We start from the raw sequence: 15953 nt of genomic DNA, 5'->3' as shown, positions 1-15953 counted from the left end.
GATAAATTTGGGGAGCTAAGATAGGTAGCGAAATCCTGTTTCGAAAACCAACTATGATAGTTTGAGGAATAATCGTGCTAACCACACATTGCATTAGTACTAGTCGGATGATCAGTCACCTCTGCCGAGGGCTGTGGACGTGAGGCCAGCAGCCGGCTGGTCGGCCTTGAGCCTTCATGACCTGTCGCGCCACGGAAATATATAAATAGTTATATATAGAAACATCCGTCTGTGCATCCATGTGTAACATATTCATATATACGTCCACATACATCCACATTTACGTCTCTGTATATCTACTACCTACGGCACATATCTATCTATCTGCTTGTCTGTCTGTCTGTCCATCTATCTACCCATTTATCCATCCGTCCATACGTGCATATCGGTACATAAATATGAATTTATTCTCAGATATCCATCCATGTGTACAGTATTCATTCATTCATTCATGCATTCGTTCATTCGCTAACTCATTAATTAATTAATTCATTCATTCATCCATCCAATTCACTCACCCATTAATTTTATTAAATTAATTAATTAATTCATTCATTCATTTACCCATCCGGTTGTGTAATTGAACTAGCGTTCCCTATGATAAGAGTAACATTGTCAAAGCTGTTAACATTATGATTTCTCACATCTTTTTATATTTCCTTGATGCAGGCCTAAATATGTTTAGATAATCATGTTACTGTCTTTATCATTTTTAAATTCTTTGTGATTCGTAAACTCCCAAGTATTCTTCAATTCCTGGAGTAGCAGATTTAATTGTAATTGTCTAAAATTTATTGTAACAATAGGAGAGACTAATTAAGTAATTGAAAGCTAATTTAAATACTAAAAAAAAAAACATTGTCACTTTTACCTCAAAAGTCACTTCCATCCAACGTGATGTAATTTCGAAAGATCACAGTCGTCTGAAGGAAGGACAAGGATAGTTGCCTTTGTCACATTAACGATTTCATTCATATGCAGTTTTACTGGAATGTCCTCCATTCTCAAACAAGTCTTGCTGAGGGCTACTGTCAAATTCGACAAGCCGAATCGAAATTCCAGACAGAAAACGCTTCGAATTGTTTTAGATTTAACATTCAAGGTAATCGAGATAAAAATTTGTGTGCGTGTAGTTCTTCTCTTTTTATGTGTGCGTTCTAGTCCTCCTTCCCCCTCTCTAAAAAAACAAACACGTGTGCACAGGTACAGAATAGTAGAAGACTTATGGACGTATATTGAGCACAAAGTAACATCCAGAAGCAATTTATGTGGGTACACCTAAACATTGTTCCGAACAAGATCTGTTTAGAAACAAAACATACCTCTATTGTCCCACACGGGCCTTCAGTATTATTCAGTTTGCTACTATTTCATTGTACACAAGTCACCCCGATGCTCAAGACCACCATAATTTTGAGAAAACAGGAACCAGATAAAGCGGATGAGTGTGAAACCTTCTTGGAAGGTGGTTGGTTGGTTATTATTACAGGGACTGGGGAATGCGACACTTCCAAACAAGAATATTTACTCTTGTTCTCCTGAATAGAATATTCAACAATGATATAGGCCACCGGCGTAGCTCAGGCGATAGCGTGTTTGCATACTACTACGGAGCTGTGCTCCGGTGTGAGTTCGATTACCACTTGGGCTGACTGCCGAGGTATTCTCCACTGTAAGGAGAATGTCAGGTAGTTATATGGAGTATTTTCGGCCTTCTCTCGCCAAATACCATCTCGCTGTCACAAATTCTATGGACGCTAAATAATCTAGTAATTAATATAGCGTCGTTAAGTAACTGACTAAAACATTGATATAGGCTAATGTTTTGTAGTACGTAAAATATTTAGTATTGGTCATCATCATCATCATCATCATCATCATCATCATCAATAACAGTCTTGGATTAGGCCTCCTGGCCTGTTCCGCTTCCAGAAGAAAGTTGGTCTTTCCATCTCTTCCTTGGTCTTCCGATGTCTCGTTTTCCATGAGGTGTATAGTCCAATAGTCTCTTGGGTAACCTATTGTTGGGCATTCTTAATACATGTTCATTGTATTCATAGTTAGTATTGGTATTAGTATTTATTTATTTAACCTTAGAGATAAGGCCGTCAGGCCTTCTCTGCCCCTCTACCAGGGGATTACAACTATAACATGAAGAATAAAATTACAATTAATATTAAATTTTTACTATTACAATTACAATAAAAATCAAAGTAGAAAAGATTACCTGACTAATGAAAGCTAGGCAATTTATTATAGAAGTTAAGAACAAAGAATATTTTGTTTCGGAATATGTATGGTAAGACTTTCCTGTGTTAAATTTCAACGTACCTCGTTTACATGTTTCGACCTATTTATGGGTCATCTTCAGAACTGGTCGTTGTTGGTCTTGGCGCCACTTGTTCTGTTTCCTGTGAGGGTGTGTTCCTGTGGTATAGTGTAGAGTCAAAGAGTGTGGTGTTTTGAAGTTGAGTTGTGTGTTGAGAATTTCGTTGGGGAAACAGGAAACAGAACAAGTGGCGCCAAGACCAACAACGACCAGTTCTGAAGATGGCCCATAAATAGGTCGAAACATGTAAACGAGGTATGTTGAAATTTAACACAGGAAAGTCTTACCATACATATTCCGAAGTGATACAGTGTTAAAAGTTGTGTAATCAAGATGTAGAATATTTTGTATTTACTGAATTACAAATTAAACCTAGAACAACAAAATTGCATAGTGATGAAATTACCGGATATTGAAATATTTTGTGATAGATTAAGAGAACTGTTTACAAGAAACCAGGTCTGAACGAGTCTCAATTACTGACCAAGTGCCTAGAACGTTTGCGTTTGAATTCAATTTTATTTCGACAGTCCCTGATGCTAGCAGGTAGCGAATTCCAGAGTCTTGGCAGGGTTATTGTGAAAGAGGATGAGTATGAGGAGGTGCGATACAAATAAAATAAGCAAACCCCACCATCCGCCACTCTACGCATTCTTCTCCAACCTTCTAATCCGTACACCATATCTCTGATGATGATTTATTTTATTTTATTTATTTATTTCATTCCATAGATCTTACGTGAGCAATGAAGCTTTGAGATGTGGAACAAGTCAAAATTTTACAATATTACAATTACAATTTTTACAGATATTTACAGTTTTACAATTTAGTAATTTTCTACAATTTTTACAATTTTGTGCAATTTTTTACAAAATTTTGGCGAGATGTAGTGAGATGAGGTGAGGTCCCAAGATTCGCCAAAAGATTACCCGGCATTTGCCGTTCCTCATAGATCTACGTATAGGGCTATACACATAATACTATGAGTAGGGGTGGCGATCTTTCGCAAGAGCAATAAAATGGGAAATTATTGATAAGGCTTATGCTTTTGTAGTTTCATTTTTTTGCTACTTGTGTATTCCTTTTTAACGAATTTTGAGTATTATAAGATAATATTCGAAATGTAATCAAAATGAAAAATTTGTGCTAAAATAGGCCTATAATATAAATGTGAAACAGACATTTTTTTCATATAAAATTTATCTTATAAAGTTAAATTTATATTTATATAATATAATAATATATACATACATATATATACATATATACATTTCTTTCTTTCTTCTGACAAACTATACAAAGGGGATTGTGCAATCATGCGGGTTTCGGGTGGCAGGAATTGCACAAATATTTTTTTATAAGAGATTGGTAAACTTTAGAACCCTACCATTAAGCATTATTGGCCAGGTATTATCAGTCGATTTGAAAAGTTTATGTGAGAGCAAGGGAAAGATACCATTTTCTCGGGATGGTAACATGAACACCTAGACTTGTTAAGAGATATGAACATTTTCATACCTAAATTTTTCAAAATATTCAGAACTATGAAGATATATACTACGTGCAAGTATTGTTGGCTTTAAAGCTTAAATACCCAGAGTTCGCCCAAGCAATGCTGCAATGTATTTGAGGTCCTATCAACAGCATAAATGCTGAAAGATTTCTCAGGTAACTGTAAAAAAAGATCAAGAATGACAGAATTAAATGTACAGGTGTGTTTTGTGATTTGTTTAAATGATGTCACTTCTTCATGACCATGATTAACTAGATAATAAATAATTAGTATCACTATGTATGTATGTATGTATGTATGTATGTATGTATGTATGTATGTATGTATGTATGTATGTATGTATGTATGTATGTATGTATGTATGTATGTATGTATGTACTGTATGTATGTATGTACTGTATGTATGTACTGAATGTATGTATGTATGTATGTATGTATGTATGTATGTATGTATGTATGTTTTAATTCCACATTGTTACTTTAAAAGTACATGACATATCTTCCTATATTAATTTATAATCCATGTTTTCTATCAAAACGCTAAATAATCTTAAAATCAAAATGCTAAATTTATAATTCCAAATTGCTGAAAATCACCACTCCTAAATATGAGTCGTCATATCTCCATCAGACAACCAGGGAGCTGTGGGTGCTACGGTGCCACTTATAGGCTACAGAACTCACCACCATGTCATCTACTAATTTGTGGACAAACCGCGAAGAACATCTGCTGCAGCAGACGGCGACTCTGATGTCACACAAACACAGAATATACCATATTTTGCCTAACGAAGATGATAATGGAAGGGAAATTGGGATGGTAGAATGATAGGAGAAAGACGGGAGAACTCCCGAAAAAACTGCCACAATCTTGTCTTTTGCCATTACAAATGCAATTTCGCTATCGCCGAGATTTGAACTCAGGTTCATGGTCGTCGTAAGGCAGCGCTCTGCCAGCTGAGTTACCAAGACGGCCACATGGCGCGGATCCTCTGAGGTGGGTTCAGCACGACGCAGGGGCCTCTACTTAAAGGTTTTAAAACTTCAGTTTGCCTACAGCTCTGATCGCTAGACCAACGACGCCGACAAAATTTATTAGCCTATTTCATAATCTCCAATGATCAACGCCTTCGTGTGTTTTCTTTATCGCTTATTAAGAAGGCTGGTGCAATGAGGCAAACGGAATAGGAATAGTTCCCGAAAATTTAATTTTACTTGTATGAACTATTAGTAAAAATGTAGGTAGTAAAAGAATAGAATTTTAATATAGTCTTACCGTTCCACTGAGACAACTAAATGATCCATTTTCTAAACTTGGGCCGTCCCTTTTGCAGCGTGGTATTGAGGATTATTGAATTTGACTGTTTATTCTTAAATGCAGAGGCCTGCTGTGGCCGTGTAAGGCGAAACAAAAAAGATGCCGAGTACCTGTCTAAATACAGCGCTCAGGTTCAGAGTCGAGTAGAGGGGACGATTTATGTCCCCAGAATCAAGATTTATTGCAGTTACTCTTTCGCTACTGAATTTATTTCCATAACACCAGTGGCGGATTTTGACTTCTAAGATGGATACAAATTACCACATCACTAATTAACCATTTCAAAAAGATACCGTCCCATTATTCTAATTCAAGTAGTTTATTTCTAAGATAATGTATTATAATAAATAATTACTCCCTCATTTCTTCAACGCAATCATACTTTAAAAAGTGTCCTCTTCTTTATTCTTCACTGAGGCATTTTGCATTTGTCAGGATGTGATCTTCCGTCCTTCTAGGAAATTTAAACGTTACAGAGTAGATAGGCACATGACGAGACTCCTTTGACGTGGAGTTAAATTAATAACATCGGATTTTCATCTGAGACAACATAGCACATAATAGGTAATTGCATAGCTCAGGTGTGATGAGTAGGATTCTGTTCAGAGGCTGCGTTCGGGTCCAGGTTTGAATACATCTTAGTCTGATTATTTGAGTTTTTACCTATTTGTATGCCAGGCAACGCCATGGTGAATACTTATGGTGAGTTGCAAGAACGCATTTATTCCTTCGTTAGCCGCTAACGGACCAATAAGTTCGAAATACGCTTTGCAAGAAACATCTTTAGTGTTATTGGTCCGTTAAAGGACTCACTAACTTAGAGATCTGATTTCCCTCCTATAATAATATTTATTCCTCCGTTAGACAGCCATCTTACGTACATTTTGTGTATTGGCGAGTAGTTTATATATTTTGATTCATCATAATGTTACCTGTGTGAGATTCAGACATGCGATATTTTGTGTAATAGGTCTATATACAAGACATTGAAATAATATTGCATATCGATGTGATACCTCGTATCTGTACATTTGCAGGTAAATAAGAAATACTATTTTAGAAACTTCTTACATATGTTTCTGCTTTGCAAGATCTTCTATTCGAGAACAAAATATTACGAGTACACAAGTAGTACACTGTCCAATTTTGTGAACATAATAATAATATAGTTAATCTAAATAATAATAATAATAATAATAATAATAATAATAATAATAATAACAATAATGTAGTTAAACTGAATTGAAATTTTTGTAGATAGCCATCGATATACGGTAATTCGATTATTTATTTATTTATTTATTTATTTATTTATTTATTCATTCATTCATTCATTCATTCATTCATTCATTCATTCATTCTTCGAATATCGAATATTTATTTATTTATTACAGACCCTAGTTCATCGTCTGACGACGAGTTTATGTGCTCTGTAGTCTGTCTTTTTATTTTTCATAAGATCAATGCACTCGTGCGCTATTTCTAATAACAAATAGGTATATTTATCTTTCTCACTAAAACTTCTGTTCCTGATTTCTTTCTGGTTCGTATTAGTCTACATTTATTGCAAATTTTGACAGCAATAAAAGCAATGCCTCACCTCAGTCTAGCAGCCGATATTCACTTTTTATTCATTCACGTACTATTGCGTCACTTGTAAAATCCAAAGATGCTTGGTTAACGATCCATCAACTAGTGGACCGTTAAATTCCCCTTCTGCAACCCGACAATCCACTAACTTTAAAGGTCCACTAACTAATGGACGAATACATTATTTATAGGTCTGTTTTCTTGCAACCCAGCATTAGACTCATTTATCACTAGGGGGCAGATTCATATGCACTAAAAACGGCAAAATATGCATGTACGTATGCACTTAAAACCCGGGATATATGCAATACAAAAACTTGGGATTTGATCCGGTATCGGAACTGGAATCCGGTGTGGCTTAGTGGATAAAGCGTCAGCACGTAGAGCTAAAAACTCGGTGCCGGAGAGAATTTTTCTCTGTTCTATCCATTCTTCATCATATAATTAAATGTAATAAACTACCTAAGCAATACTTTGTCTTCTCTTAACTACCACATTCAACATAAACTACTGCAGAAACCGACGGCAAATTATAGAATTGCACAGAATGGCAAGTCTTATGTCGGAAGACAAAAGGAAGTAAGATCCAAAACATGTATTTTCAGGTTATAGTTGATTCATAATATATAGTATTTCATGCTTGTTTTGAGTCGGTACTTCCGAATTGCAGGGATGGATAGTTGCATATATATTTCGAAGTACATAATAAAGCTGTATGCAAAGTGGGACATTTATCTCACCATATTTCAAAATGGAGATTTTTGACTTATTTCCTTCTGGCTTCTGAGGTAAGAAGTTGCGAAATAACATATTTTTTTGGAAAGTACTTTGAACTCGGTCAATGACCATAACATCTCCCTCTAGGAAAACGAGCCGAACTTGTAGATAGAGCTCTTTACCGCTTTCGGCGTTACCGCTGGTGTTCCATGGCGGGTGGATTTAAATCACACTATGATGAAGACGATTATTAAGGAAGCAATTAGTGAGATGCCGCCAGAATGAATGGAAGTTTCCCGCGACAATTTATTCCATTCATCAACCTATCCACCACAGAACCCACTTCGATTTGCTGATGATTTTATTCTGCCCTGTAATTATGTAATTAAAAATCTGGAACTACTAATAAGCCATTTGGTACAAGATATCTAAGGCATAGTTCATATGATGCTGGTGTTGATGGTGGCGATTATGATGGTGATAATCATAATGATGATGATGGCGAGATGATATTCTCATATAAATGACGAGAGTTACGACGATGACGGAGACGCTGACTGCGAAACGAACTAAAATTGTGGCGGCGATGTTGATAATGATGATGATGATAATGGTGGTGGTGATGTGTTACACATGCTGAAAATCTTCATTATCTTAAACGTTAAGATTAGAAAATTTCTCAGCCACCGGAGTAGCTCGGTCGGCTGAGGCACTTGCCTGCTGATCCGGAGTTGCGCTTGGGCATGGATTCGATTCCCGCTTGGGCTGATTATCTGGTTGGGGTTTTTTCCGAGGTTTTCTCCCAACCGTAAGGCAAATGTCAGATAATCTATGGCGAATCCACGGCCTCATCTCGTCAAAATTCCATCTCGCTATCACCAACCCCACCGATGCTAAATAACCTAGTAGTTGATATAGCATGGCGCAATTGTTTTCATTGTTCTGCATATTTGATAAAGCGAAATGATGACAGAAAATACAGAACATCTGTCCTGACACCGACTATTTTCATCCCACATTTTAGCCTGACTAACCAGAATTGGATCTCATATCTCTGACGTGAAGATTCTACAATACAGCTGATCAGCTACTGAGTATGATTGAATGAATGCAGTACGACTATTTTCTCTTATATGACGACAATAGTTTTACTTCATGTTTAAAGTATTCAGATTAGATCATTAAAGGATTAGCTAATACCTTATTTCTACACGATGTAGGTGGATATTTTAGTCATTTGGAAAGATTGTTACTCATACCTTCCTGAACTTACTAATATTAAATCCTATTTGAAAGTGTAACTCAGTTAATTTTATTACTGTACGAGGGGTCACGCACGATTCTTTCAAACCACTGAACTACTGCAATTCAATGTACTACAAGATAAGCTATTGTCCGAAATGATGTTAATTAGCACGAGCAGATATTGCGAAATGTATTGTTACAGAGCAGTATACATGTCACAGCGTATAATATGATCACATGTCTTATCAAACGCACAGAAGCTAGTAACTGTACGTAACAGATAAGATTATACATATTAAACGTAATAATATAATTGCTATGGAGAATTATTATTCAAAAATATTTTGTAAATAAGCATTCCATCGTACTCATTTTAATTACAGCACTTATGGAGTCTGATAAACATTATTTCAAACTAAACATTTTATGATTCGTGTCATTAACGATGGCTGGCAGTGATTATTTGCTCTGGATAAATAAATACTTCCACCTTCGACTGCCTGTTTTCTAAGCGTTATGGATTTATAGAATATAATTGAAGGGTTCAGAACCATAGTGGGCCAAGCGCCATTTGCTGAAACCGTAGAAAACAAGGGTTAACATGAAGTTATTACCATAATTTAAAGGAAACATATAGCAAGTAATATAAAGAATACACATTAAAACTAAATGATATATCAATCTTCATTAAACTATGGCATTCACTTAACTTTAACCCTTGCTTTCTCCGTTTTTAATAAATGGCGCTTGGCCCACTATGGCTCTGAACCCTTCAATTGAATCAACTTTATTTCATAATAATGTTATCAATCGCTTAGTTTCAATAATAATGCTGTTTTTGTTGTACACGTTTTACACATTACTAGTAATTATTACATCCAGAAAAAAAAAAAAAAAAAGATCGCTGGCCTTACGTCCACATGCCTCATATGGACGAACATAACGATCATCCATTCAGTACGGGCAACGTGTGGTGAGCACGATAATCCCCTCCCAACTGTTACAGCTGACTTGGGAAACAGGATTTCGTTACTCACTGTAGCTCTCCAAATTCATTACTATGCTGGATGGGCACTAGATCAGTACACTGGTTTTAAATTTCATGATAATTTTTTTTTCTTCCATAAGACTCTCGAACCAGCGCTCATTCGGCAACGGTAGTCCTTAAACCACACAGCTACGGCGCGAGTTCTTACATCCGCAATTTTGAATAATATTAGTATTATTGAAGGTGACCCAAAGCCTTAGTGAAATTACAAATATCCTCTCTCAGTTAATATATTCGTTATTTTTATAAAGGAGGGCGGAGGGATTAGATTTTTCTGCCCAGTATAGAAAAGGAGTACATATTTGAAAACTTACATACTATATTATTATAATATTTAAAAAAATAAATACAGAGTGGAAGTGAAATAATCCTGCAGATTTTCAGAGCGAATAGCTCATGTTGTATGTAATAAAAAAGTGTAATACCATATTGATGAAAAATTCGTAATTTTCTCAGAAAAAATGTTTCCCCCCCCCCCAAATGTTTAACACCCCTTTTCCGGTAACTATTGCAAGTAGGATCGTTATTTTTGTCCATATCGATAGAAACTCTAATAAAGAATCATTTATTTCACTGGCATATTTTAATAGCGTGGACGGTTTTCGTCTAAATTTAATTTAAAAACCACTAATTTGAAGCCACTGAACGATGCGAACATACTGCAACTTTGTAGTCAGAGAGGGAGAGGTTCATTTAGGGAAGGATAATGTTGGTGGAATGAAATATTTAAAGTTGAATAAGAAGGGAGAACTCTAGGAATACTGTCATGTTTTGATTATTTCACCTCAAGCATCATTCTAATCATAGTTGGGATGGATTAAATTTTGCTTTTCTGAGCTGCAGGAGTTGCTTGGCTGTACTTTCGATCCACCAACTGTGTGTCGACTCCTACGTTAAAGAGCAAACATACATTTTCATTGGCAGTCTATGTTAGAGAATATTTTTTCGGGCTACTCCATTTATTTGGGAATCCTATATAACGAAGTGGAAGTGTTATTTGCGAGTAAGAGTTTGGAAAACAATCTGTAAAGAGAAGTACACGCAATGGCTCTTTGTTTTTTATTCTTCGTTGCGTGTGAGCGTCACAATTAGATGATGGGAATTCCGTTCCTATAAAAAATTAGCATTGCGTTCAGCCAGCACGAGAAACATTATTTTCTAATTTTCTTTATAAATTATACGCCCAAATTTGGCAATAAGACTGTTGTATATTGCCTTGTTTAACACAGTTATGATGAGACTACCAAGAGTTCCTGTTTTAGTTGCGTACCGCTATGTGTCATTAAAGTTTATGGGACGACTATGCTGGCCTCGTCTTGAATTGTACCAAGATTACTGTATACTTTTATTAATATGCGAACTGCACAGTTATCAAATTAAGATTGTGTTTTATTGCAACATATTTTTAGAAGATAATGTAAAGTAACTTTATGCATATCATAAATGACTCCGTATATACCTCGAAAATTATGCAACTAACATTAAAAATATATTCTGAAGTACCGTAAAAACGGAAACATGTACAGAATGCAGGAGAATTCCACTGATAGCTTAGTAAGATAATAGCTGGGGTTAAGACAAATAATTTTTAGTAATAACCATAGAAATGCTACTTTTCGTTGCTATAGATAGATCATTGAATTCGTAGAGACAGCGAGCCTTTAAATAGGCGTGGTGTTCGAGGAATGTGGTTAATGTGTGTGTGTGTCTAATGCCTACCCACTTCACTTGCATGATTCGGGTTCCGCATACTGCAGATAGATGGCAGGACTGTGTCCCATTTTCAAGTTGCACGCCACTTCGGCTGGCCAGATTGTGCATGATGTGTATCTGTGAAGAGTAATGTCATGTACTAGAGTGAGTGCATGTGTAAGTATTCGTGTAAGTGTAGTGTAGGGTATGGGTGAGGCTGATGATGGTGAAGGGAGAAGGGGAAACCCAGTGCCCGCACGTAGCCCACATCTGTCGAATAGCACTAATGGGGCCACCAGGTTTAACGTCCCCATCCGACGGACGAATCACTATCAACAGTGACATATGCCTTCTCTTCATATGCGCTTCCGGAGAGATTTCCAATTTAACACAGGCATATTGGTGCACAATTTAGTGATTAGAAGTTGTGCACCGCATTCTCTCCTAGTCTCTCCGGGAATCGAATCTGGGAGGGCTAGTTTGTAGGCAGACTCGTTACCACAAAGCTAACTCGGAAGACACATTAGGGTATGTTAAGAGTAATATTAAGCCGGCCTTACTTTTGATGAATGAAGTGTGGGATAAAGGACATCAGATACCTATATTTCTTGCAGTAAACACTTAATAGCAAAGCAAAAACGTATGGTATATACTTTTTACTAAAATAAAAACAAACAAATCAATTAGCCTAATCTATAAACATTACAGAATCCTAAAATTATTCCAATGTAGAGTCTACGGCAATTCGGAAGGCTGTAGTCTGCTAGCATTTGCGTCGAGAGAGACAGATAGAGCAAGGCAGCGTACAACATTGCCACATCATACTGCAATACAAATAGCGCAGGGGAAAACTTAAATTATCAAAAGACAGTAATGATCTTAGACGTTGATTACTGTAAGCATAACACCAAACAAACACTCTTTCCTTCACTAACAATATTCTTTGCACGGTTCTCAATCCCATACCACATGCTTCTGCATCGTTTCTTGCGCGTTGGCAACGTCGCAGCCAGCATCAAGATGGCCGGCAGCGTTCTGCTCGTCAACGTTTTAAAAATAATTATACACTTTAAACACTATTTTCCGCGCCTGCCTGTGCAATACTTGTCTTTTTACAGTCTCTCCTTCCATTTGTTTATCTTACACACACACAGTAAATGTTAGTTTTACTTATTCAATGTATTGAAACACTCACACGTGAACAGACGAACTCGGGAAGTACTAGTTACAGACTGATTCCGATTGGTTCCACTGTACAACCTTGTGACGTCACATGCCAGAAATGCTACGGCGCATATAACAGCTGACCGCCTTCCGAAATGCCGTCTAGTCTAGTAGCCTGAAATGCATGGACAGCACAACGAAGGAACATGGGCTGTTGAATACGCTCAATTATCTTTGTTTTGTTTTTTATGGGAACATCCTTGACATTTACCTAAAGGAGTATTGCCACCACCTCCTTCTCAATCACTGTACGCTCAATAAATAAAGAAGATTTTCGTCAGTTTGAGAGGGCGGAGCGAGTGTTTCGAATAGGTAGTAGAAAGCTATAGGAAGAAATTGGAGTAGCGGAGATGGTATTTTGAAAGCGACAGAGATGCCACAGGGCTCAAGTACAATACAGATACGAGTTCGTTTTATTACAGACGTTTCCCGGAGCAAGAGAGAATCTGACTTAGAGAATGTTGTATAGCTTAAAAGTAGCATTGTATATATGGTCCTACATTTATTGTTAGAGCTTACAGAAACATGTATGGATAAAGTGGAATAAAATAGAATAATTCGATTATTACCTCTGATAGAGATTTTGGCTGATATGTATGTCTCACAAGACGATATTAGTCAGAGGAAGAAAAATTGTTTGTATACAACTTAAGTCTCATTAGATAAATATGGTGCTGGCCACTGATGTATGCAATTGAGGGGGAAAGGAACTAGCCACGCTATCCCTATTATCTCCTGGCTTAGTTGCCTCGTCAGTGATGCCTCATTGGTGTCACTTATGAGGTTTCAACCAGTCTTTAGACAATTCAGTTATTGGTTTTCTCTAAATAAAGCTTCATTGATGTGAATAAATTAATACTAGCATTAATAATAATAATAATAATAATAACAATAAAATACTCACTAATGAAAGTTCGTAGACACACGAAATTTTCGCGTGTTCACTCGGCCTGACATCCCTCCACCTGTGTACTTTGTTGTAAACATGGACCGTTGTGTTTTCAGGAGTCATCGCCAACTTTGACGCTCATTTCGTCAAAGGTAAGAAAACGCAATGCGACATCAACGCCAACGCGACAAGGTGTGTGTCCCGTGGTCACTTCTCTAAGCATTGTGAAACCCCTTAATAACCCAGTTTTTTATTATTTGTTGGATCGCTGGATGGTTTTATGATTGTGTTGATTTATCTACACCATTGCATTTCATTGTTGTCACCAACAGAATTCATTAAACTGTCTCTTTGATGCAACATATCTGAACACTATTAATTTTTGTACTCAATTAAGAGTACAACTTAATTATTATCAATAAAATTTACAAATTGATGAAATAGTAACAACTGAAAACTTCAGTTATAATAGACCTATTGTCTTCCTTTTAAATGGTTAAATAAAGTAAACTTAAATTAAGTACGCTTTTCTGATCTTTTGCATAACCAGTTTTTTGTGCATAATAACATTTGTATCGTAATATATATTTTATGCTAAAATTTAATGTTTATTGTTGCAACTTCAGTTTTAAGTTTTTAATAGTTATGAAATTCTGCAACACTCAGTACTTAATTCACTATAAAACTGGGTCTTAACGGGAGAATAAAATGTCTAACACTAGATCTCAGACATCTAGTTTCCGTGTCAAGACGTCCAGTAGAGCAAGTTGCTGATATAACGACACTGCTCTACTACCGTCGTAACACGGAAACTAGGTGTCTGAAATCTAGTGTCAGACATTTTACTCTCCTACTAAGACCCAGCTTTACAGTTTTGGATATAGAGCACATCAATTTCTATTACATAAACGTACAGTCTGTACCGGTGCTTACGTCAAGTTGTAGGGGAAATTCATCCCATTCCACCCATCGCAGCTATACTCGGTACAGTCACTAGCTTTAACTGCTCCCTTTTCATAGCCCTAGTGATAAGAGAAAAATAAATTTTGTGATAAGATTTCAGAAACAAATCTGTTTCAAAATTATATAGCCTATTACAATATACTTAACAATATATTAAATTAGCAAAAGTGTAATGTCGACTCAAAATGAGTATGATCTTATAAAGCCACCAAATAACACAAATTCAGATAAAATCAAAGTGTTCCTGTATGTATTAGGATAAAGTGATTTCATTTTCATTTCCTTTGTGTATCGATAAATGACTAAATTACTTAATGTAGTAAAATGAATATTGTATAATTATTTAATTAGTACGCGTACTGGAAATATAGTACAGTGCACTACTGATTTCAAAATGATTTTGAAATATTTGTAATCATAGCTGGAGAAACACTTCTGGTTGCATTTTATGAATTTATCAGAAGTTATGTATTACCCAGGAGTAAGATATACAAATCAACTTGAGATATACGTAGCCATATCATAGTTATTAAAATGTGAACTAAGTCAATCGATATCGTTGTATTTAAAATGGATTTTATATTGTGATGGTAGGTCTTTGTTAAAAAATATTTGAAAGGAGATATAAGTTTATCTTAGCAACCATTTCACATCGTCTGGACTCGCTTGTCTTAGAGGAATAAGACCTAGTCAAACATGATACACATCCGGTGTTTGGTTTTGCTAACTTCGACAATTTCAATATCACAGTGCATACATATTTAATTATGCATTATGCCTACTGTTTCTACAATTCGTATCAGAGTATAAAAAAGAATCATGTGGCAGGAATTTATTTCACTCTGTTCCTATGCACTTATAAATACATTAAATAAAATTTTTTAGTAAGATATTCTGAAAATTGCACTTTGGCACCGGTACCCATTTGCTCAACGAAAATCTTCGTGTACATTTGCACCTGAATTCGAATTTATGGATTTCCACACGAAGTTAATTGTAGCTTACTACACTACAGCATAATGCTCAAACTGGCCTTCATGCTCACCTCGGCTATGCGATTGTGTGTAAATACATAAATTCTCTTCAGGGTGTTTACTATCATATTTGTTGCATCAAAGAGAGACTCTGTACACATATATGAAGTCTTAACTATCCTGTTCTTTGATACAATTCGCTGTGCTGAGTATCCCAATATAAGCCAGTGGTATTCCAGAGCATAAAATATCATACAATAAGAACTAAATTTAATAAATCCATATTTGAAAATATGAATTTATAATTTGTTTGACCATCTTAGTGTCATTAATGTCAATAAAATTAATCTTTCTGTTTAGATTCTTTGCGCTTAAAGGGATATAATTTCGAATTGTATTTGTTTTTAAATAATAATAATGATAATAATAATAATAATAATAATAATAATAA

General features: G+C 35.8%; 1 protein-coding gene across 2 annotated transcripts in view; it reads left to right on the top strand.

The window, feature by feature from the left end:
• The window catches only part of Ca-beta (Calcium channel protein beta subunit), an 828959-nt gene that overhangs the window by 237979 nt on the left and 575027 nt on the right, over positions 1-15953 (top strand). Inside the window, exon 3 of one of the 2 annotated variants that reach the window (XM_069835638.1) lies at positions 13682-13717. In XM_069835638.1, the coding sequence (XP_069691739.1) occupies positions 13682-13717 (36 nt within the window). Of the gene's footprint in view, positions 1-13681; positions 13758-15953 lie in introns of both variants that reach the window. The other variant, XM_069835640.1, reaches the window with a different exon arrangement.

This window comes from Periplaneta americana, chromosome 9 (genome assembly GCF_040183065.1).
Source record: "Periplaneta americana isolate PAMFEO1 chromosome 9, P.americana_PAMFEO1_priV1, whole genome shotgun sequence".
NCBI lineage: Eukaryota > Metazoa > Arthropoda > Insecta > Blattodea > Blattidae > Periplaneta > Periplaneta americana.
This window is presented reverse-complemented; position numbering and strand designations above follow the sequence as displayed.